Raw genomic sequence first — 22630 nt, 5'->3', positions numbered from 1 at the left:
TGGGCTGGTCTAGAAACTTTCATAATCCTCACAACGGCCCTGGAGGGAGGGAATTAAGTCCTTCTTTTAGAATGAAAAGACTAAGGCTCAGAGCATCCAGAGAAATAGTAGGTACTCAATTGGGGCGGAGAATCTGATTCTTGGTTGTGCTTCAGTTTCCCCACCTGAAGACCATTCAAGGAAGCATTAGCCATAGCAGTTCAAGCCTGGTGGTAAAGGTGTGTAGTGTAAAGCCAATGTCAAGAGACTGTAAGCTCAGGGCTTGCCTGCACGATAGCTCAAGTTCAAGCCTGGACCTCTGAGACCCAAAAAGTAGGGCCTGGGGCTGTAGCTCAGTTGGTAGAGTGCTTGCTAGCATGCACAAAACTCTGGGTTCCATCTCTAGCTCTTTGCAAACAGGGGATGGTGGACTATGTCTGGAATGGAAGGTGGAGTCAGGAGGACCAGAATTCCAAGGCCATCTTTGGCTACATACTAAATTTGATGTTAGCCTCAAATATATGAGACCAAGCCTCAAAATAAACAAGATAACATCAAAATAAAAAGTAAAAACAAAGACTGAAGTTATAGCCCAATGATAGAGCATTTGTCTAGCATACATGTGACCCTAGATTCAACTCCCAGTATCGCAAAACAAAAACAAAAAGCATCAGCCATTTGACAGAGTTGTGATAATTAAATACTCCATTTATAGAAGATGCTGAGAATAGTCCCCTGCACAGAAGTGGTCATGAAATGTTAGCTATTACTTCAATTTCTTATTACAACAACTAATCAAATTGCCTTTATCAGCACTTGCTGAAAAGTAACATTTTCTTCCAGGGAACAGCCTGCCTTTTGATATGTAGTTATATTTTATTATGAAATAATGTAAACTACTCTAGCTTGGAATTAAATTCTCTTCTGTGCGTCTCAGTAAAGGTTAAGATCTGAATAAAGGCGTGTGTAGGCAACAGGGATCTTCCCAACTCTGTAAATGTCAGTGATTTGCTCTTTTCTCCAAAGAGTGTGGAACCCTCTTCCACGCTGCCCAGCCCGGCTTTAAGACAGCTAAGCAAACAGGAGAGGGAGAATGAAGCCAGCTCTGTCTCTCTGCTAGTTTGTCTCTGTAACATGATTATTAGGGACAGCATTCCCTCCTTGTGGCCTTACACACAGCCACGTCCTGACAGCCTGTCACACCGGTGGGCTTCATGGACGTGTTTGGAGCAGGGAACACTACAGGGACTTCTGTGTGTGACAGCTCTATGTGTTTGAGACAGGTGTAGCATGGCTGGGAGCTGATGGCATCGGTGACTGTAACAGCTTATTGAGATAGAAAACAAATGATATGGTTGCTAGACCTTTGGCTCTACATCCTGATCCTTTTACACTTTTATTTTATTTTTCCCCCAACTTCATCTACACAATTTGGTGGATAATTGGGCATGGAACACCTCCCTCAATCAGTAGTTACAGCTAGCAGTTATGAATGGGGTGCGAGCAAGTGCTAGGAAATACTGAGGTAAATGTGACAGTGCTTCTCCACACTAGGCCATTTGTAACTCATCAGAGGACAGAACCGTGTAAGGGCAGCAGTTCTGAGGACACGTGGGCCCGCCAAGGTCTGCACAGTGCAGCAGATGCAGGCGGATCTAGTGCATCACGGAAGGTCTCATAGAAGAGCCATCATGGGCTTCCCGGGACAGCTTGGTTGCTAGGGAATGGTCAAAGGGATGCTTGTAGAAAATAGACATTGCTGTACTGAGGACAGAGCCTAGTGTATTAGCTGGGAAATGGCAGGTGGCTGAGGTTCCATTTGGTAACAGCAGAGAATTCTCATGGGGCTGGTGACAAACGCTGGGTCTGAGAGTGACAGGACCTTGGCTTCTATTCGAACCATATTGGCTGTGTCGTGATGAGGAATGTTTATTTTAGAAGGGCGAGTGCAGTGAACGGGTTGAAAAGAGGCAAGAACTGACTAAAAGCAAAGTCCCAGGAAGAGGTGGTAGGCCTATTGCATGAACTGAGTTAAGTGGGTAGATAAAGCGGACGGACGTTTGGAGGTAAGACCATTAGCATTTAGTGAACAAAATGAGGGGCTGGGGGGATGGGCAGGGGTGGAGCCTTGCCACGGTGGGCAGGAGGAATGGACTCTGAGAGGGTTGAATGATAATGGAAGGTGAGTATTTCCACCAACATTGGTCTGCAGCAGGGTAAATGGTTCCCAGGGGAAGGGCAAGACTGAGAAGAGACCACGAGGCACAAGGATTGAGGTCATGGTACGGCCTTGGAAGAAGTTATTTGGGGTGACTGCCAGTGTGCAGGTAAAAGCCAGAAGCTTGCCCCATTTCTGCTGTGCCACAGGGAGACAGCCAGCAGTGATGCACATCTGCCCAAAGCCTGCTCTTCCAGCACTCAGATGCAGGAAAATGGGGAGAAAGCTTCTGTGGGATCTGAGGAAGTACTGTGTCTACTACATGGCTGGTCAAACCCTCCTTCCCTCACTCCCTGAAGATGTGGTTTCCAAGACGCTCTAATAAACCGGCTCTGTGGATATAAATCTGAAATTTCGAGTCTTTTTTTTTTTTTTCTAACTAGATTCTTCTCACTGTGGTGGCCTCTTCAAGGCCAATCACTAATGAGATTCCTTAGTTCCTTTGACCTTTGCTTCTGAGTCCTTTGGATGCGTCTGGGAGAAGGCTTTTCTCTCCCGCAGCCATTGGAACTCTGTATGGCGCCTCCGTGGTACTGATTGGCTGGGTCATATGTCCATCAGTGCATGATGCCGGGAGAGAGAAGGGCCTCTGTAGTCAGCTGCCCAGACACTCCCAGGAACCAGCTATTAATCCCACCCCTAAGAAGGGCTCCAAGAGGGAGACTTGGGTTTGGAAGCAAGTGCATCCACCCATGTCCTCCCCCGCTCACACCTTTGATTGACTCTCAGCCCCCTTAAGCAGCCACGGTCACCACCCTGCTTCTGTCCCTCCCCTTTCCACACTTGTTTTCCATCTCACTCTCAGGCCCAGACTGTCCTCACCTGCACATCACTCAGTCCCCCGAGTGCTGGGATTGTAAGTGTGAGTTACCATGCCTGGACTCTCCCCTCCCCTCCCCTCCCGTCCCGTCCCGTCCCGTCCCGTCCTGTCCTGTCCTGTCCCCTCCTCTCCCCTCCCCTCCCCATCCCCACTTTTCCTAGTTGGGATAGTTCAAGCACCGGAAGCACCGCTTTCCAAACACGTCGCTGAAACACCACTGAACACACAAACTGCTGGGGGACACAGCTTGGAAACAAACAGCAGCTGCTCCCATTTACGACCCCCCCTTTATTTTCTTCTAATCATATTTGTCATAAAACTTGCCGTTCTACATGGCTTAGGAACTTGACAAACTGAACTTTTCTCTCGTGGGCTCCCAGGTAGCCCAGACAGTGTCTTAGGTAGGGTGGCGGCCCTGCGCTGGTGTCCTAACACTTTCCCCCTCTTGCTTCTGGTCTGTGGACCAGGTGGGCGGGGCTGGAATTTCTGGCGTCTTCTGTCGTTTCCTTCTCTGATTCTGTAAGAGTAGTTAATGCTAACTCCAGTTGTTCTCAGTGACCCAGAGTTTCCTGTTTCAGACTTTATTGGATATGTATTGGAGTGTATGTATGTTTGCATTGTGTGTAGGCACATCCACGCATGTGCTTATGTGTGTGGAAGCCAGAGGTTGACATTGACTATCTTACTGGTTACTCTTGTTAAAATTCCTTCCCTGGGGCCTATGTAAAGCAAAGTCTACCCTTCTCCGGAGATCCCAAGGATGAACTAAGGCATGAATCTGTGCAAAGTTCACTGGGAAACTAAGGAATTTGCTGTGCTTCCTTACTGAGCCAAGGTGAGGGGTTAATTATGGGGGTGTGGCCACTCCTCTGCAAACAGGCTGCACCTGGGAAGCCTTACCTAGCAGGGATGCAGGCTTTCCCACTAGTCATCCACATGGAGTCCATGCTCTCGTGTCTCCCGGCCTCTATACACTCTAGCTCCTCCCCGAGGCCACGTGCATCCTGGCAGGGGTATGAGCAGGGATTTCAGCCTACAATCTCGTGCCCTAACCTGAGCACTTATTCCGGGTAGGGGTTGTGGACTGTCAGCCAGTCTAGCTGTGGTTATCCTTGGCCGTTTCCACAGTTGTCTCCCCAACATGGCCGTTGCTTGGCTCATAGGGCGGCCTCCCATGATGCTTGCCAGCTTATGTATAAAGCACAGTCTAGCACTTGACCCCAGAGCTCACCAACTCAACTAGTGTAGTTAGCCAGCTTCCTCGGCGATTTCCCACCTCTGGCTCCCTAGTGTTAGGATTACAGCTTGGTCACAGGTCAGCCTGGCATTTTTCATGGCTGCTGGAGACCCCAACTCTAGCCCTCACATTGCATGGCACTTTACCTGCTGAGCCATCTCTCTGGCTTCCTAGGTGGAGTCTTGGAAAGATCCCTAACCATTGGCTTGAGGGGAGCAGTCTGGTTTAGCATAGACTAGTTTTCAAGAACTCTAATTTATTTGCCACCTTCCTCAGGAATATTAGAGTCGAGGCCCTGAGGCAACCTCTCTTCCACCTCAGAAACACCGTGGGGTAGCACGCAGGATAAACGTTGTTACTGGGGGCAGGGTATGGCTCAGTTCACAAAATAACTGGCCATCTGTGGTGTCTGTGAGCATACCAAAGCACACGCTGGCCTCAGGGCTTTCTCAGTGTCACAGCTACCCACGGCTCTTCTCAGCTCTTCTCCCTGGCCCGACTCTGAACTTCTCTAGCTTACGGGCCTCCCTTTGCCAGTTTCTCATGCCTGTGTAACCCTGCATTTTGGCCATGCACCCTCTGGGTTTCCTTCTCGCTTCCTCTCTTGGTGCTCTCTCTCTTGGCCCTCTCTTACCCTCCACCCCCAAGGCCAAGTCCATTCCGCTGGCCAGATTTCCTACCACTTTCTCTCCCTGCTCTGGACTCTTCTAGATGCCTCTGGCTGTTCTCTCTGATATCTACAACAAAGTCCTTCCCTTCAGCCACACCTTGGAGCTGTCGCTCCTCACCTCTTACACTTTCCTAACACAAGCCAAAGCCCTGGGTTCTAACCCAGCACCACATCCACTGGGCATGTGGCATAGACCTGTGATCCCAGCACTTGGAGGATCAGGGTGGAAGGTCATCGTGAGTTAGAGGCCAGCCTTGGCTATGGGACCTTGTCAAAATCCCGAAGTGGCTACTATTAGCTTGTCAACTTTTCATGGGGTCATGGCAGGGGAAAAGTCACCTGTGTTTTACAGGCTCGGACACCAGCCTGTGCCTCCAGGCCCTCCCAGGGTCACATAGCACTCAAGTGAAGGCAGCATTTCCTCTGGGTATGTCTGAATCCAAGGCTTGGGCTGGTCCCCTCCTCCCTGCCAGCCCACCTGCCAATACATACATCAGGTGCTCCTCTGTGTGCCAAGCTCTCAAGGTAGGCTCCACTCTCAGGTTTTTCTCACCTCTCAATATTTTTTTAAGTTAAATTAAGTGACTAACACTTAAAAATTAGATCACACCTTAAAGAAAATGTCTGGGTTTTCTTGAGAAATCATTAGACCCGGCAGTTTTGTGCTCTTACGCTGGCAGGGCAGTAATTAGTTGTGCTAAGGAGCTCTTTTTTCCCCCTCCCTGTCCCACCTAGTGGAGGAATGGCTTGTGCAGTCGGCCACTTCACTCCTTGGTCTAACAGGATCATGCTCGGGACTCTTCATTTATTCCTTTACATTTTAGAAATTATGTGGGTTTTTTTGTGCGTGTGTGCGTGCGTGCGTGCGTGCGTGTGTGTTCAGAAGACAGCTTGCTGGAGGCTGGCTCTTTTCATCCACCAAGTGGTTCTGGGGTCCTCACGTCCTCAGGCTTGCTGGCCTTTATCATTTGAGCCATTTTTCTGGTCTCAGTTTATTTCTTTAAAGAAGCAATTTCCAGCCGGGTGGTGGTGGCACACGCCTTTAATCCCAGCACTTGGGAGGCAGAGGCAGGCGGATCTCTGTGAGTTCGAGGCCAGCCTGGGCTACCAAGTGAGTTCCAGGACAGGCACAAAGCTACACAGAGAAACCCTGTCTTGAAAAGCCAAAAAAAAAAAAAAAAAAAAAAAAAAAAAGCAATAGCAATTTTCTTTTGGTTAGGAATCATAAGGATAAACGCCTTGAATTTTATGGATTTTGGTGGATTTAATGGATCATTTTCTTTTCCACTTCTTGGGACTGCAGCTCAGCAGTATCAGCTGTGGCTGTGGACAGTCACTGAGCCCATGGCACTTGGTTGGCTTTGAGGGTTGATAGGACCCTGTTTGCTGCCGTGAACTTCCATAGTTCGTCTCTTTACATTTACCCTGTGAGTATTGCAAAAGCGTATCTGGCAGGGCCAGCGCTGTAGGGATGAGAGATGAAGCCAAGGAAAAGCATCCTGGGAGGTGGCTTTCTAGCCCCCACCCCCATTTCTTTCTTGGAGACTGTAGAGTCCCATAAAGAAGATCGCCTCACACTTCAGGAACACATTGTATCAGGTTGCTGTGATAAACACCATGACCAAAAGCAACTTGGGGAGGACAGGGTTTATTTGGCTTCCATGTCCTGATCACTGGCCACCATTGAGGGAAATCAGGGCAGGAACTCAAGCAAGAGCAGAGACATGGGGAAAAGAGCAGGAACAACAGAGAAAAGCTTTCCATGGCTTGCTCAACCTGCTATTTTCCCAACCCAGAACCAATGCCCAAGGGTGGCATTACCAATGGACTGGGCCCTCCTACATAAATCATGAGTCAAGAAAATAACCCACAGACTTGCCTGCAGGCCAATCTGATGGAGTCATTTTCTCAATTGAGGTTTCTTTTCCAGATCACTCTTGCTTATGTCATTAAAAAACAGACAAACAACTAGCCAGCACACCTTGTTTTCTTTCCAGTATCCACCCTAGTAAGTGGTTTAGATGTTTCAAGAGAAATAGTTTAAAAAAAAATAGAACTTCCTCTAGATGATCTGCGCCTTTCATGTTACCTCAATATTCCTGCAAGAGCACCTTGATTCCACAGTGAGAAAAATGGCAATTCTTTTTTGTTTGTTTATGGGTGTACACACATATGGACAGAGGTGTGGTTTGTATGTGGGTGTACACACACATGGACAGAGGTGTGGTATGCATGGACATGTGTACACATGTGGAGGCCAGATGTGGATGTCAGCCATCTCCCTCAGTCACTCTCTACTTTATGTTTTGAGACAGGGTCTCCTTTCTCTCACTGAACCTGGGACTCACTGATTTGCTAGATTAGCCAGCCGTCCCAGGAACCCTCTTGTCTCCAGCCCTTAGTTCTGGGATTTTAGACTTGTTCTGCCAAGCTTTAAAAAGTGGGTCCTGTGGATAGAACTCAGGTCCTCTTGCATGTATGGTGTAGTGAGTCTTTCTCTGTCCTGCCAGCCAGCTCCCAAGTAACCACATGGAGACTTATTATTAATTATGAAAGCTTGGCTGATAGCTCAGGCTTGTTTCTAACTAGCTCTGATAAATTAATCCATTTCTATTAATCTGTGTGCTGCACTGGGGCTCATTTACCTCATCTACATACTGTCCATTCCTGCTTTCTTGCTTCCTCTATGTCTCTTCATGTTTCCCTCCGTCTTCTCTCCAGCATCCTCTGTTCCTGGAAATCCTGCCTAGATATTGGCCATTCAGCTTTTTATTAAACCAATCAGAGTGCCACTTTTTCACAGTGTACAAAAAGATTATTGCATGACAACATGATAAGGACTCTATGGACTGAGTCATCTTCCTAGCCATCCCTTTTATTGTTTTAATGTAAAACAATTTCCTTTTTTCTATTTAAATTCATCATAAAAGTATGAAAAAAAGTGACTTTGACTAACTTCATAGCTGTGGTTTAATTAAACTTAAAAAAAATTCATACTATTTGGTAGTTACACCTAGAAGATGCCCTCCCCTCAAATTCAAGTGATTTATTTGCTTATTTTGAGTAAATATTTGCTTTTGAGGATGACAGGTTCTGAGATGGTGTTTTAAATTTTGATTTTTGGTTTTTCTTCAGGACCCTGCAGGGATCTTTGAGTTGGTGGAACTTGTCGGAAATGGGACGTATGGTCAAGTTTATAAGGTAAGAAGGTTAAGCTTGAGTATGGCTTGTGTGTGGCATGGGTTTCTGCATGCCAAATAGCAATGCTGTCCATACTTGTTCCTAAATGCCTCATCACAGCAGATATCAAGTGGAACTGGTCATTGGTGGGTTCACTCTCCATCCTTTTGGACAGAGCTGTGTTTGAACTGACTATGCAGGGTTCTGTGGCCTGAGTTCCCCAGCAGTGTTTAACACAGTGTTTGTACTGGAAGCAATCTTCAGGTATCGCTTATCTGAAACTCGCTAAGTGGCTAGATTCCTTCACAGTAAGCACTGCCAAGCTGGTTTCCAAAGGAGCAAAGGACACCATTCCCTTTCAAAATTCAAGCGATTAGACTACCGCAGCTGCAGAAGTGAATTTGTTACTCGCCCAGGGCAGTAATCAAGTGAGCTTCCTTGCAGTGTTAGGAGAAAGCTGGCTAGCTCACTTGCTCACAAGTGGAGACCCAGGATCAAGATGAACCCTCAAGATAGGAAGTAGTGAGATGGCCAGCTTGAATTGGGATTCGACTTACGCTCTTTTATTAATTCTGCCTACAAATTCATCCAAAAATGTTTAAAAGGAGTCTTTCTCCCTAATAATTTTTTTTTAAAAAAAGATATAGGTTGATTCCTCTTTTGATGAGTGAAAAGAAATACAGGTGAACTGTTTGGGGACTAGAATTTGGGGGCTTTTGGTAAATGAACTGTTAAGAATCCTTCAAAAACAAGCCAATGTGTCCTCTGGATTATTTCCAGGGAGCAGTCATCATTATTCTAAGTGGTAGCAATATGGGATGGAATTTTAAGTACAGATTATTTCTCATTGTCCTATTTTTTAAAATTCCTTCTTTGCCCTAAACTTCTTTTAACTGATTCAAAGTGCTGTAAAAGTCATGCAGACTGTAATATTCTCAATTCTGCAGAATGTCAAGTGCAGGGATGCATAAGGTATTGTGAGAATCTGGTTCTCAAAGCACTACTGTGAGTGGCTGTGCATGGATGCTTTGACTTGACTAGGAAGTAGTTTTTGGTGCCCGAAAGAGTGAGAGACAAATTCTCCCTTACAAGAAGCAACCATTTCCTACAGTGCCAAGCCTTTACAAGAAGCCAGACTGCAGACTCCATGAGCTGCTCACTTGATGTTGGTCCTGCCCGACACAGAACGAGATGTCTCTCAGAAAGTGCTTTTAAATACTTGCAATGAAGATAATTAGGTTGGATGATTGTGTTATCGCAGCTTGAGAAATTGGATTGAACTTGCCATGTAACGTGGCTAATGAAGGAAACTCTATTCCAGGCAGAATGACTCCTGACTTCTTGTCAATGTGGTGGAGCATCAGTAGTGTGCCATTAGTTTCAGGATAGCACTGGAGGATGCTTCCCACTGTAGAGTAGACATTGGGACACACTTACCAGCTTCATCATCTAATCCAGCAGGTAGCACTGTACAACCCTGAAAGAGGCTAGAACAAAGGTATGTGGTAGTCATCCCGACAGGGTCCAGGATCGCCTAGAAGATGAACCTCAGGGAATACCTGTCAGGGAGTTTCAAGATTAGGTAAACTGAAGTGGGAAGCCTACCCCAAAATTGGTGGTGTTGTATCATTTGTTGGAGTTCTAGACTGGATAAGAAGGAGAAAGTGAGCTGAGCACCAGCATTCATCACTCTCTACTTTTGACTGGGGACGCAGTGTGACCGGCTCCCTTGCATTTCTACAGCACATCTCCTCCACCTGGAGGACCGGAGAAACCAAACTGTGAGCCAGAATCAATCCCCCCTTCCTTAAGTTGCTTCCCCACAGGTATTTCATCGCAATAACGATTCAAAAAAAATGCAGCATTCAATTTTAAATGAGAATTTTTGGAAAATCCAGAATTATCTCCAATTTCATGACAGTACCTGAAAAACAAAAACAGAAAACCAGTTAAAAGCTCAATGGGTGTCAAAGAGTCTCATTCTTTTCTCGGAGCAGGAAGGTCTGCAGCACACACACAGGTAGAGCGGGAAGGTCTGCAGCACACACACAGGTAGAGCGGGAAGGTCTGCAGCACACAGGTAGAGCGGGAAGGTCTGCAGCACACAGGCAGAGCAGGAAGGTCTGCAGCACACAGGTAGAGTGGGAAGGTCTGCAGCACACAGGCAGAGCAGGAAGGTCTCCAGCACACAGGCAGAGCGGGAAGGTCTGCAGCACACAGGTAGAGTGGGAAGGGGAGATTGCAGATGTCATGGTTTGGGCATGTGACCTGGGGACAGGAGATATGGTCTCTTTCACAGTCCTATTCGCTGTTTTGTGGCTCACATTTTTTCATACTTGAGTCCAGTGAGAATGGAGTAGGAGACTGTGGGGCTTGAGCTGCCTTATCTAAAGAATTGTCACTTCCTAGTTAGTTCTAGGCCACTGGGTTGTGTTAGGTGGTGTTCCTCATGATCCGAGATGGTCTGTTTCCTCAGGACCAATGCAGTTCTGCTGCCTAACTGCCTAACACAGCAGCAACATCTGAATTTACAGAATGAGAACCTTCAGCTAAGTAAATTGGGAACTGATTTTTCACACCATGCATTTATAATTTTTGTGGACTAGGCACGTTGCAAAAATAATGTAGGCATATATAGAAATTTTATAGCCTTGGTTAGGAATCCTTCCACATAAAATTGTATATAAACGTTTTCTTTATATTAAATATTAAACCTATTAATTGTAATTAAATTAATTTTGTGAATTTACCCATAGGTGATGCTGAGCTTCACAAAGTAATGTATAATTTTATGAGTAACTGAGTAACCTTTATTTTGTGGAATATTTATCATAAGACTTTTTAATAAGCTCTCTTTACAAGAGTCATAGTATAATTTTATTTTCAAGTAACATTTAAGAAACATGTCATATGATGAATAAAAAGTACATATAGCCTTTAAAAGTATTTTCTGAGCTGCATCTGTATCAGAGACAGATACATCTAGCTTTGAAAAAGAAACATTCATTTTGTATAAAAGTCATTAAATAATGTGTAGCTTTCCAAAACTACTTCCAGCCTCATTCCCAAGTCTAGTTTATGGTTACATTGGTTACATGCTCTCTGGAAGAATTATCTTTAACAGTTTGGTCTCAGTAATCAAGTGATAATTTGATTTAGTTTTATTTGTAATTTTATTTACTATTTGGAATAGGTTAATAATTTAAAAAATACTTCTCATCTTTTTCTTTTTTCTTTTCTTTCTTTCTTTCTGGTTTTTTTTTTTTTTGAGAAAGGGTTTCTCTGTATAGACCTGGCAGTCCTGGAACTCACTTTGTAGATCAGTTGGCCTCGAATGCAGAGATCTACCTGCTTCTGCCCCCATTGTGCTGGGATTAAAGGTGTGCACCACCATGCCCAGCTCCTTCTGTTCACTGCCTCAGTCACAGTTTTATCACAGCAGTGGAAAAGGAACTATGACATTGGTTTTCTTTGATCCTGACGTAAGGTTACTGGAGTGAAAGCTAAGCCAAGCACTTTCTAAAACCTTAGGTGTTCCAGACTGATTCAAACTTACATAAACTAAGATAAAGAGCAAAGTGTCTTGACATCAGATGTGATGGCCACCCGACTTGAGCTCCTCATCCAGTGTTTTTATTTGGCATGGTTATGATTACAGTATGAGGTTGCTCAAGAGCTGGAAACCAGTACTGTCAAGACTAAGCAGGTGAAGAAGAAAAATCAGTCTATTGTATGTAATTTCCTTAAATACATATATCACAATGTCTTCATTAACTGTCTGCTAAAAATAAAGTGTTTTCATAATAAGCCTCCATGAAGCCAGCAGAAGGGGTCAGATTACTTGGAACTGGAGATAAGGACAGTGGTCAGCTGCCACCTGGGTACTGGAAACTGAACCTGCATCTTCTGCAAAAGCAGCAAATGCTTTGAACACTGAGCCCTCTCTCCAGCCCAGACATTTATTTTGTTTTGCTTTTTAATAAAAATTTCCAATATAAGTAATACAGTGGCCGAGCGTTGGTGGCACAGCCGGGCGGTGGTGGTGCACACCTTTAATCCCAGCACTTGGGAGGTAAAGGCAAGTGGATCTCTGTGAATTTGAGGCCAGCCTGGTCTACAAATCAAGTTCCAGGATAACCAGAACTGTTACACAGAGACACCCTGTCTTAAAAAACAAAAAGCAAACAAACAGAAAAAAAGAATCCACCTTTGCACACTTCTAAGTTCCAATGATAAAAACTCTGTGCCTTGTGTAAGAATGAGGAGAGGAAGTGGAAGCAGTCCTCACTCTCAAGAAGGATGCGGTTACATGATCTAATCAGGATGCTGCATGACCATTTTTGCCCAGGGTTTTGTGGTTCCTGTCTTGCTATTTTAAACTGTGGCTATGGTCCCATTTAACAGGAGGAAATGCCTTTACACCTCAGCACTCCAGATCTTCTTTGTTATAACAGCTGTTCTGGGTAGTAAAGAAGGCTTACCAGAGTGTCCTTTGTCTCTAACTCACAAGATGCTAGTGCCACCTCCAAGAGGTGGCAATCAGAATGCTTCCGGACTCTGCCAAACAGCCTCAGAGGAACAGAATCCTCCACAGTTGAGAGCCATTGCTCAAGGACAAGAGAGTTGCAAGAGTTGTAAACTGAGGTACAGAGACACCCGGCTCGTACAGTGCAGGCCAGAGGACAGGGTTAGATGAGGGGTGTTCTGGACATGCTGAAGCTGCACTGGGGAGTATCATTCAGCATCTTCATAAAGGGAAAGGATTTGGGAGCAGTCCTGAGCTGGCATCTCACTGTGCCTCTGCTTTGTTCTAGTCGTGTGAAGACAGCAGCTTGGTTATTCTGAGTTTGCATTTCTTCATCTGTTGTTAATAGTGCAGGATAGGGAGGTTCTGAAAATTTGTGTGTACAGTTCATGGAAGCCCTGACACACACACAGCAGCTTGTGAAAGACCTTTTCTTCTTTCTAAACATGAGTGCCAGGTCTTTTCATGATCTTGATTTTAGAAAATGTTTTATGAGCTGAAGAAAACATTCATAGAATAGTGAAGCATCATTCAATGCTTGACTAGTTTCTGAGATGCTCAGAGCACCAAAATTTGTTGTAAAACCAAGGATCAATGCTTCTTGTGTGGCATTTGATGACATAATTGTCATTTAAGTGTTACAATTTATCTTGAATATTTATTTATTGTGAGTGTATGCATGTGTATATATGTGTGTCTCTGTGCATGCATCTGTGTGTTTGTATCCCTCTGTGTGTGGGGGTAGGAAGGTGGTAGGTGATGGTACTCTGTATACTGTGAATGTGTTTCTCTGATTGGTTGATAAATAAAATACTTATTGGCCAGTAGCCAGGCAGGAAGTATAGGTGGTATAAGCAGACAAGGAGAATTCTGGGAAGAGGAAGGCTGAGTCAGAAGATGCCAGCCTACTTTCCAAGGAGCAGCATGTAATGGTACACAGGCAAAGCCATGGAACACATGGAGATTAACATAAATGGGCTGAGTTTAAATGTAAGAGCTAGTCAGTAATAAGCCTAATCTAATGGCTGAGCAGTTTTAATTAATATAAGCCTCTGTGTGTTTACTTGGGTCTGAGCAGCTGTGGACCAGGTGGGACACAGGAAAACATTTAGCTACAGGAAGGTGTGAGTACACATACATATATGTGCATATGGAGACCAAAGGACAAGCTGGCCGTCATTCCTCGGGTGCTGTCCATCATTGGTTTGGAACTGAGTGAGCTGAGGCTGGGCTGCCTGGCCGTATGCACCAGGATCTGCCTTTCTCTACCACTCCACCACTGGATTCGCAGAACACATCAGCTGGTAGATCCATCTCGGGTCTTCTTGTTTGCAAGGTCATCATTTTATTGAATGAGCTATTACCTTGAGTGGTCAAAAATGACAGTTTCCCAATAACTCATAAAGAGAAACTTGGTCATTAGGGGGAATTATCATTGGCTCCAGCATTCTAAAACTTTGATAAGGTAAGAGCAATTTTTGTATAATATTATCATTTTATAAATTGGAGGGGAAATCAATAGTATTTCCTCCTTAGCTACTGAAAATACCCAGCCTTAGTTTGTCTCAGGTGACGTAGTGTCGGGCAGAGGAGCTGAGGACGCTTGCAGGGCTTTCTCTACTTCCTTACTGTCTGGTGTGTCACAGATTTCCTTGGAGGCTCCATTATCCTGACATGTAAGTTGAAAACAACCCGCCCTTTATACACCCCACGAGGCCATTGTGAATTCACGTCCATGAAAAGTTTGTCAATATGAAGTGCTCACCGTCTCCAAGGCTTGATTTACTGATGTCTCTCACTAGAAAGGCTCACAAAGGTGACAGAAGTAGTTTGTGGGGTGTGTGTGTGTGGGGGGGGTCTGTTTCCATGTTGCAATCTCTCCTCTTCACTCTTGGGTTCACTGTGTTCTGTTTTAGTGGGATACAGTGTTCCCTTCGGCGTAATCCAGCAGCAGCTACAGACTCAGTCTTAGCCTTTCTTTCCTCTCTTTGTAAGCAAGAGGAGTTGGATCAAGGGGGAGGCCTCTGTGCTTGTCTTCACCTTGTTGACATTTGCTATGTAGTATTCGTATCTCTCAACGTGTGTTCAGTGGCACCCAAAGGTGGCTGTGTGCAGAGTGACCAGTGACCAGGAGGCTCCATAGTTCCGCTGACCACACCCCCCTCTGGAGGGGACACAGTGATATATTTGAAATGTTTTGTTTCACCCGATATTTTTCCCAATTTCTAACTCTGGAATTCTTTTCTTTCCTTGCAAGGAACTTCTCCTGCACTGGAGTCAGGCTCTCCAGTAGGACACAGATATGAGAGAGGCTGTAAGGGGGGCTTGTTCTCACTGCAGCAACTTTCTGGCCTGCCACCCCGCTGCATCTGGAGGCTCTTTCCGTGAACACGGCTTTGGGGCTTTCTCTTCTCTTTCCTAGAAACCAGCTGGTGGGCCAAGTGTGGGATGCTGATCCTCAAAAACAGTTTTTGTGCTCTCTAGCAGAGGACACCTCACCTGTTCAAAGCAATTAGTGAGAGTACTAAGGTTATTGGATGGTTACATTCAAACAGCCAGCATATTCAAACACTGTCCCGGAGTAGAAAATTGTACAGTTTTTTTGCGCACAAAGCTTTGTTTATAGTTTAGAGAGAGATCTGGATTTACTTAGGCTATTGTTGGGCTCAGATACAGTCTGGATAGAAAGCCACAGAGTCAAGACCTTGACCTCTCAGGTGGTATGCATAAATACACACACACACACACACACACACACACACACACACACACACACACACACGCGCACGCACGCACGCATGCACGCACACACACACACACAGATATATACACATACACATATACATATAAAACTTTAGGGATGAAACCTGACCCTCTTTTACTCGTTTTTTTCTTCTCTTTATTCATTCTTTGTGTCTTTCACATCATGCATCTCCATCCCAGTCATTTTCCCGTCCCTTTGTGTCCACCCTCTGTCCTTGCAACCTCCCCCCAAAATAAAATAAAATTTAAGAGAAAAAGGAAAAAAAGAGAAGGAAAAAATTCAGTCTCATCATGGAAGCTGTAGTGTGACACAGTGAGCCATGCAGTAATGCATGCAGTCATGCAGTAAACCCTTTTATCTATATATCTGCTTGAAAGTGTTCATTGCAAAGAGTCAGTGGTCTGGTTCAAGGCCTCTGACTTCTGCTACACTAATGATGCTGGGCCCTCACTGGAACTCTTCCTGGATATCCTGCTGTTGCCCTGTGTTGTGGAGATCCTGCAGCTTTGGGTCTGCAGGACCGTTCCCTTCACGTGCTCCAGCAGATCATAGATGGGGGTGGATATTGTGATGGGTCAACTCATAACCCTGGGTCTGGGTAGTTTCAGGGTTGGTCAGCCCTCCTGTTCCCCCTGTCCTCAGCACCAGGGTGAGGTCTCCTGCATTGTTCTGGCTCGTTCACCTCCTGCAGAGATGAGCAAGGGACAGGGCCAGTTCTGCTTTCATGTCTCCAGGGTCAGACATCCCTCACCTACTCCTTCAGGGCCTGCTCTACAGTGCTGCCCAGGTGCCCAGGGGCCACTCTCCTGAGTGCTGAAGCTGATGAGGGACTGGACCGGCTCTCCTGCTCTTATGACCTCAGGGCCAGCTCTTTCCCTGCTCAGGCATCGATGGGGGGATGGGGAAGTGGTCATCTCTCCCCCACCCATGCTGCCATGTGACAGATGTGTAATAAGGACAGCTCTCCCATGCTCACAACTTCAGGGCTATTTTATGATGAATTATAAACCCACACCTCCACCAGTGAGGTTGGCTCTGTTATGCTGCTGATGTGAGGTGCAGGGCCTGCTCTCCCAAGTGCTACAGCTGGTGAGGGACAGGGGCAGCTCTCCCACATGCCTCAGGCATTGATAGGGGGACAGCTTTTATTTCTAACCTAGGGTTTAAATACATTTATACACTTTACAGGTTAAGTTATAACCGTACCCATCTTCATAATAAGCATCACAGCATTTATGCACGTGGAATAATCATGCTGTCCAGTCTTCAGGAGGCAGGACAAGTCAGTTACTTCATGTGTGTTACAGGCTCTGCAAGAGCAGTGGCACTTCTGTGAGAGCTTCCTGTGGAGGTCTGCTTGAGTCTGAAGAGTCGATAGATGTATATAGAAAGGGAGTAAAGGACTCTCGGGGATAAAGCAGTAGTAACCAGGGCCTGATGGTTGTTGATTGCCCGGTTCAGGGACAATGGCAAAGGTGAAGCAGGACTAGGTGTAGGTGTAGACAGACGGTTCTTCTAGTGTCATGAGTGTGTGTACCTAGGAAACTTACTAACTTTTCTGTGACTTAGCTTTAAGGACAAATGGTCTCTGATGTGAGTTTTCAGTTCCACAGAGGTGTGAAAGGGGTTCTTTCAAATAGCTACACTGTTTGTCATGTTTGATGCAATCATCAATATCATGAGATGATCCGTACTGTATTGTAAAATAGGCTTTGTGTTAGATTTTGCCCAAGTACAGGCCACCGTAGCTGAGCACGACTGCAGCTGTGTTGCTCAGCATATTAGTTGTGTGAGATAGAGTTTTGAGTTAGTTTATAAGGATTTAATCCATTGTAAGTCAAGGAGCATGTATATAATGAATGGACTGTGCTGAAATGGTCTCTAGGGTTTCTTCTGACTACAGAATCATTAGCAAGATAATGTGTGCCAAATGCCTTTCTGTCCTGGTGGCATCGCTCAGAGCAGCTCTGTTGAAGGTGCAGACACAGGAGCCTTTTGTCCCACTTGCTCACTTAGACACACCAAGTTTCAGCAGGTTCCCAGTGCCTTCATGAATGATACTTTCTATTTTCTTCTTTGTGGTGCCAAAGAGAAGAAAGTCAGGGCGCTACCAATGGGCCGCACTCCAAGTCCATAAGAACTTGTATTTTTTGATATGAAATGAAAAGATGATGAAGCTTCCTATCCGGGCCAGACACAGATTGACACTTCTGTGCCCACTTCAGCTTGTGTTAGTCCCAAATGCTTTCTTGCCATTTTCTAGCAATGCATGAATTAGAAGGTAAGAACACACAACGCCCTCATGATACTGTCTTCGGATCTCTGAATGTCTTGGTGATTGTAAAGTATTGTCAAGTAATTAAACATCAATAGTTACTACCACACAATGACCTCTATTCTTGAGTTGTTGTTTGTAACCTGCAGAATGAAACTCCATCAGGATTATAGGTGCAGAGTTTAGAGCTGTTCAGTTTTGAGTGATTTGTGTATAGAAAACATTTTAGGCTCTTTACAAAGAACAACCAATTTCCTGAGCACTGAGATTGAATTTGTTATCTCTATAGTAAGTTTAACCTCAAATGTATTTTCATAAAAATCCACTTGGATATTTTTGGATGTGTGTGATAAGCAAATGCAGTTCATATTTTCCTTGCTGAGGGTCTAGGGTGAGGAGAGTAGCCTAGCAAGGGGTAGTGTTGGGGTGACTTCTTCTGACGAGCTCTGTTTCAGCAGGATTTGAGAACCATGTCCTGTTGCTCCATTTCCAAGGTGATGCATGGATTTTCCAGTCCATTCCCATTTGCAACAAAGGAATGAAAAGATGGTAGCTGGCTTCCCTTGGACCCTAAATAAATACAAACAAGCTAGCACAATAGTAATTACAACACTAAACATGTCTGTGCACACTACAGGGAAGAGCCAGGAACTAAATTGTGTGAAGAGTTCAGTCTCCCTTAGGGAGAACGCACTCTGTTTTAGGAACTCTGACCATGGTTGCATAATACCACCGACTGGGACATAGGGCCTTTGGCAGGCCCTTAACATGTTGGCTGGCTTTCCTTAAAGGCTTTCTCGTGAAATTGATTTTGATCTGTGCATCGTTTTCAAGGAGGCAGAGTATGGAACTCACTTCATCGTCTCTGCTGGGTACCACTGCCCTTCCAGCCCCACTTCTTTCCTTCTGTTCAGAGACATGCAGAGTGCAAATGGAGCCATTTTAGTCACTTTTAAGGACAGCTTCGAAGGCGGTAACATTATTCAGTTCATTCATTGTACGATCACAACCGGCATCTGGCTCCAGAAGTTTCTCCTGCTTCCAAACTGAATTCTTTATCATGATTCATCCAGTCTCTGCCTTTCCTGACTCTTCCCTTCTCTCTCTCTCTCTCTCTCTCTCTCTCTCTCTCTCTCTCTCTCTCTCTCTCTCTCTCTCTCCCTCCCTCCCTCCCCTTCCATGTTTCTCATTCTACTCACTCCCTCTGGCAGGGTCATGCTGTATAGCTAAGGCAGGCATCAAAGTCACAGCAAATCTATTATGTCCTCTGCTTCCTGTGTTAGGCTTATAGGTGTGTGCCACCATGCCTGGTCATGAGCATTCTCTGTCTGTCTCTCTGTCTGTCTCTCTCCCTCTCGTTCTCTTTCCCAAAGATTTATCATTATTTTAAAAATGTGTATGTCTGTTTGCAGGTAAGTATGTGTGTATGAGTCTAGGTACATGAGGAAGCCAGAGGTATTGGGTTTCCCAGAAGCTGGAGTTATAAGCTGTTGTGAGCTGCCCAACATGGATGCTGACATCTGAACTTGGTCCTCTGCAAAAGCAGTATGTGCTCTTAACTGCAGAACCATCGCTCCATCCGTGTGTGTGTGTGTGTGTGTGTGTGTGTGTGTGTGTGTGTGTGTATGCACACGTGTGTGTGTGTATGTGTGTGTGTATGCGTGTGTGTGTATGAACACGTGTGTGTGTATGCACACGTGTGTATGCGTGTGTGTGTGTGTGTGTGTGTGTGTGTGTGTGTGTGTATGTGTGTAGTCCAGAGGTTGACACCAGCTGTGTTCCTCAATCACTTCCCACATTATTTTTTGAGACAGGATCTCACACAGGACTCTGGTTGGCCACCAATCCCTAGGGACTTTCCTCCTCAGCACTGGGATTACAGTCACGTGTTGGCACCCCAGCTTTTTAAGTGGGTGCTTGTGGCAAGGCGGGCACTTCACCTGCTGCACACTCTCCCAGTTCCTAGTCCCGGTTTACAGAAATGGAGACCTGGTGAATTTTGGATCCACAGCACTGCATCTCTGACAGGCCTGCTGTGGACCTGCACATGGCCAGGCCTGATGAGGGAGGGCATTCCCTAGGCGGCACGTCCAAACCCACCCTGTCTGACTGATGATCCAAACCAGTTCTGCCTCTGTGTTCAGATGGAAACTGGCTGTTTCCCCTCCCAGTGCCATGACCTTCTCAGGTAGAGACTAACCAAGTCATACAGCTGTTCTATATTGAATCCTTAAAAGGATTGTGAGCACTTCTGTATGAGAATGCTCTGGACTGTGGTTAATTTCATTACCATTTTAGGTAGCTGAAGCTGGCCTTGAACTCCTGATCCCCCTGCTTCCACCTACCAAGTGCTCTGACTATAGGCATGCGCCACCATGCTGGGCTTGGCGCTTGGTATTGTTTGAAAAAATGAGATTCTCCTTCATCTTTACATATATCTTGAAATCAATTATTTTTTAGTAGTAAAACATTTATCCACAGGACACTCCAGTATTTGATGTAACAGAAGAATGTTCTTGAAGGAAGATAGTTGGGGGTCTACCTCTACTCCCCTTGCCAGTGCGTGGTTGCCTGACATCTACAGGCCCCATCCACTGATGCCTCATCATCCAGGGACAACAGATCCATATTGCTGCTTTTATGACCTGACCTCTGCTTTCTCTCCTCATCTTTTGTCACATCCTGGCTCCTGCTGGCTCTCCCATGGGAAGCATACTGTGTACATTTGTGTATGCATGGTCTCTCTTGATAAGTGCCGAACCCTTTCCTGAGCTCCACCTTCTTTTGGCAAGTGCCCCTATGAGCTTAACACCTGCCCCAGGCCAAGGCTTTCTGGTGGGGTACTGGGTCCTTCTGGCACCTTTCTGGCTCACTGACCTCACAGTCCGGTGTCTCCTAATCTAGCATGGAGCTCCCTCAGGTCAAGGGCATTATCCTACTCTTTCTCTAGTACTGGTACCGAGTAAGCAGATAAAAGGACTAACTTTTTTTTTTTTTTTGTTTGTTTGTTTGTTTGAGACAGGGTTTCTCTGTGTAGCTTTGCGCCTTTCCTGGGACTCACTTGGTAGTCCAGGCTGGCCTCGAACTCACAGAGATCCGCCTGGCTCTGCCTCCCGAGTGCTGGGATTAAAGGCGTCCACCACCACCACCAGACTAGGACTAACTTTTAAAAGACCATACCAGTTATGTGTCTAGTTGAGTCTGGAGGGCCTAAGCTCAGTGGGGTATGCATAGCTTTTTTTTCAACCACATCAGTTTGCATGCCCTAATCAAGGAGACTGACCCTATAAAGACCATATTTAGTAGGCAACAATAGCCAGAAACCTAGTAACCCATAAAATGATGCCTCCTATTGTTTATACTAGAGGAGAGCAGAGTGAAGAAATTCTGCTGTCCTTGAAAACACGTTTCACAAACATGATTCTAAAACTGTCCATGTAGCGAAATACAAGATAAAATTCACAGCTCATGTGAACTTTAGGACCCTGTTACACACTCTGGTAAGGGAGTACACGTTTCCCGGGTGCCTTCTCCACCATGTCTTTGGGACTATAGAGTCAACCATTGGTTTTGAGGATTACAGAGGCTTTCATAAAAATATGCGATATTTTACTTAATCTCAACATTGACTCCATAAATTAGAGGAGATAGGATTATGCCCATCTTAACAGCAACAGACTGTGGTCTGAAGACTCACTCTGGCCTTTATGGAAGCCCTTCAGGGTCTGACTCATAGAGGTTGTTTAGGTTCTCTAGCTACACAGAGAAAATTTCCTACAAGAAATTCAGATAAAAATTGTCTTAAATGTTTGCCCATTTCCTTGCATTGCATTTTTACAATCTTTATTCAGTAGATCCTGAATATGTCTGAGTTAAAAATAAGAGTAATCTCATCATGGCAGTGCATACCTGCTACCCCAACACTCAGGAGGTTGAGGCAGGAGGATCATGAGTTGGAGGCTAGACTGGAAAACATAGTGAGACTCTACCTAAAATGCAATTTAAACTGAAAATATGAGTGGAGCAGATGTCACAATTTATTTCAATATATAATTCTTCTAATCTTTATGTCCAAAATACTGACGTGTGATGAATAGCTAGGTAACTGATCACAGATTTCTTAGTACTTGGACACAGTGTGTTTTTATATAACACACAATAAAAGCAATGCACTTGCCTGTCTCCAATGATGGAACCAGCATATGTGGGCATGTTCCATGTTAGCACAGGGAACTTACGTGCCGGTTACATGCTGTGCCCAGTGCTTCTTTCTCACGGTTTTACACATGTTTGTTGAATGGAAATGATTTCTTCTCGGAGCTGCAGTTGTGTGCTTTTGTGAGTGGATAAACTGCACTCCTCTGGAGTCCATGCAAAATCTGCCAGGTGAACAATCTGCCATTTTGCTCTATTCTGAGCAGATGGAAGACCACTAACCTGCAGCTCCAGTGGCCCTGCAGGGAGCTGCCTGCTCTGTGACGCTGTATTTCCTCTTTCAGTGAAGACACAAGCTCTGCATTTGGGGTCAAGGGCAACAAGGAACAATGGAGTAGGGTGGAAGGAAGGAATTTTGAGCATTGCCCTTGGAGGTCAATTGACTACAATATCAGGGAAAAAACTATTTACTAGATATTTTCACAAAAGCCAAGTAGGAACACCCACGGCACAGATTCCCATGTTGGCTTCTGTCAAGGGCCATGTGATTCCTTTTTGATTTGGCTGTGTGGTACCCAGGGACACCAGCGATGCTCTAAAGGCCATTATCAGACATTTCGATGACAGCTTCTGGGGACATTCACCTCCCTCTTTCTCTTGATGTGTCACAACAGTGGAAGTTAATGAAAACACAGGACAGCCGTCCTCCTCTTTGGAGGGAGGCAGAGTTATTTGTATTTGCTCTTAAAAGGGGTTTAAAGGAAGCAGGTTCTGATTTCCCCCAGCAGCCCCCTCTTGTGATTTCAG

At 45.3% G+C, this 22630-nt stretch overlaps 1 protein-coding gene across 4 annotated transcripts in view; it reads left to right on the top strand.

Moving 5' to 3' along the window:
• Positions 1-22630, top strand: part of Tnik (TRAF2 and NCK interacting kinase) — a 418588-nt gene that overhangs the window by 89619 nt on the left and 306339 nt on the right. For all 4 annotated transcript variants that reach the window (XM_006971170.4, XM_016000780.3, XM_006971168.4 and 1 more), the window contains exon 2: positions 8060-8125. In XM_006971170.4, coding sequence (XP_006971232.1) covers positions 8060-8125 — 66 coding nt within the window. The remainder of the gene's footprint in view (positions 1-8059; positions 8126-22630) is intronic.

The sequence above is a fragment of the Peromyscus maniculatus genome, chromosome 6 (assembly GCF_049852395.1).
Source record: "Peromyscus maniculatus bairdii isolate BWxNUB_F1_BW_parent chromosome 6, HU_Pman_BW_mat_3.1, whole genome shotgun sequence".
NCBI classification, from domain to species: Eukaryota; Metazoa; Chordata; class Mammalia; order Rodentia; family Cricetidae; genus Peromyscus; species Peromyscus maniculatus.
This window is presented reverse-complemented; position numbering and strand designations above follow the sequence as displayed.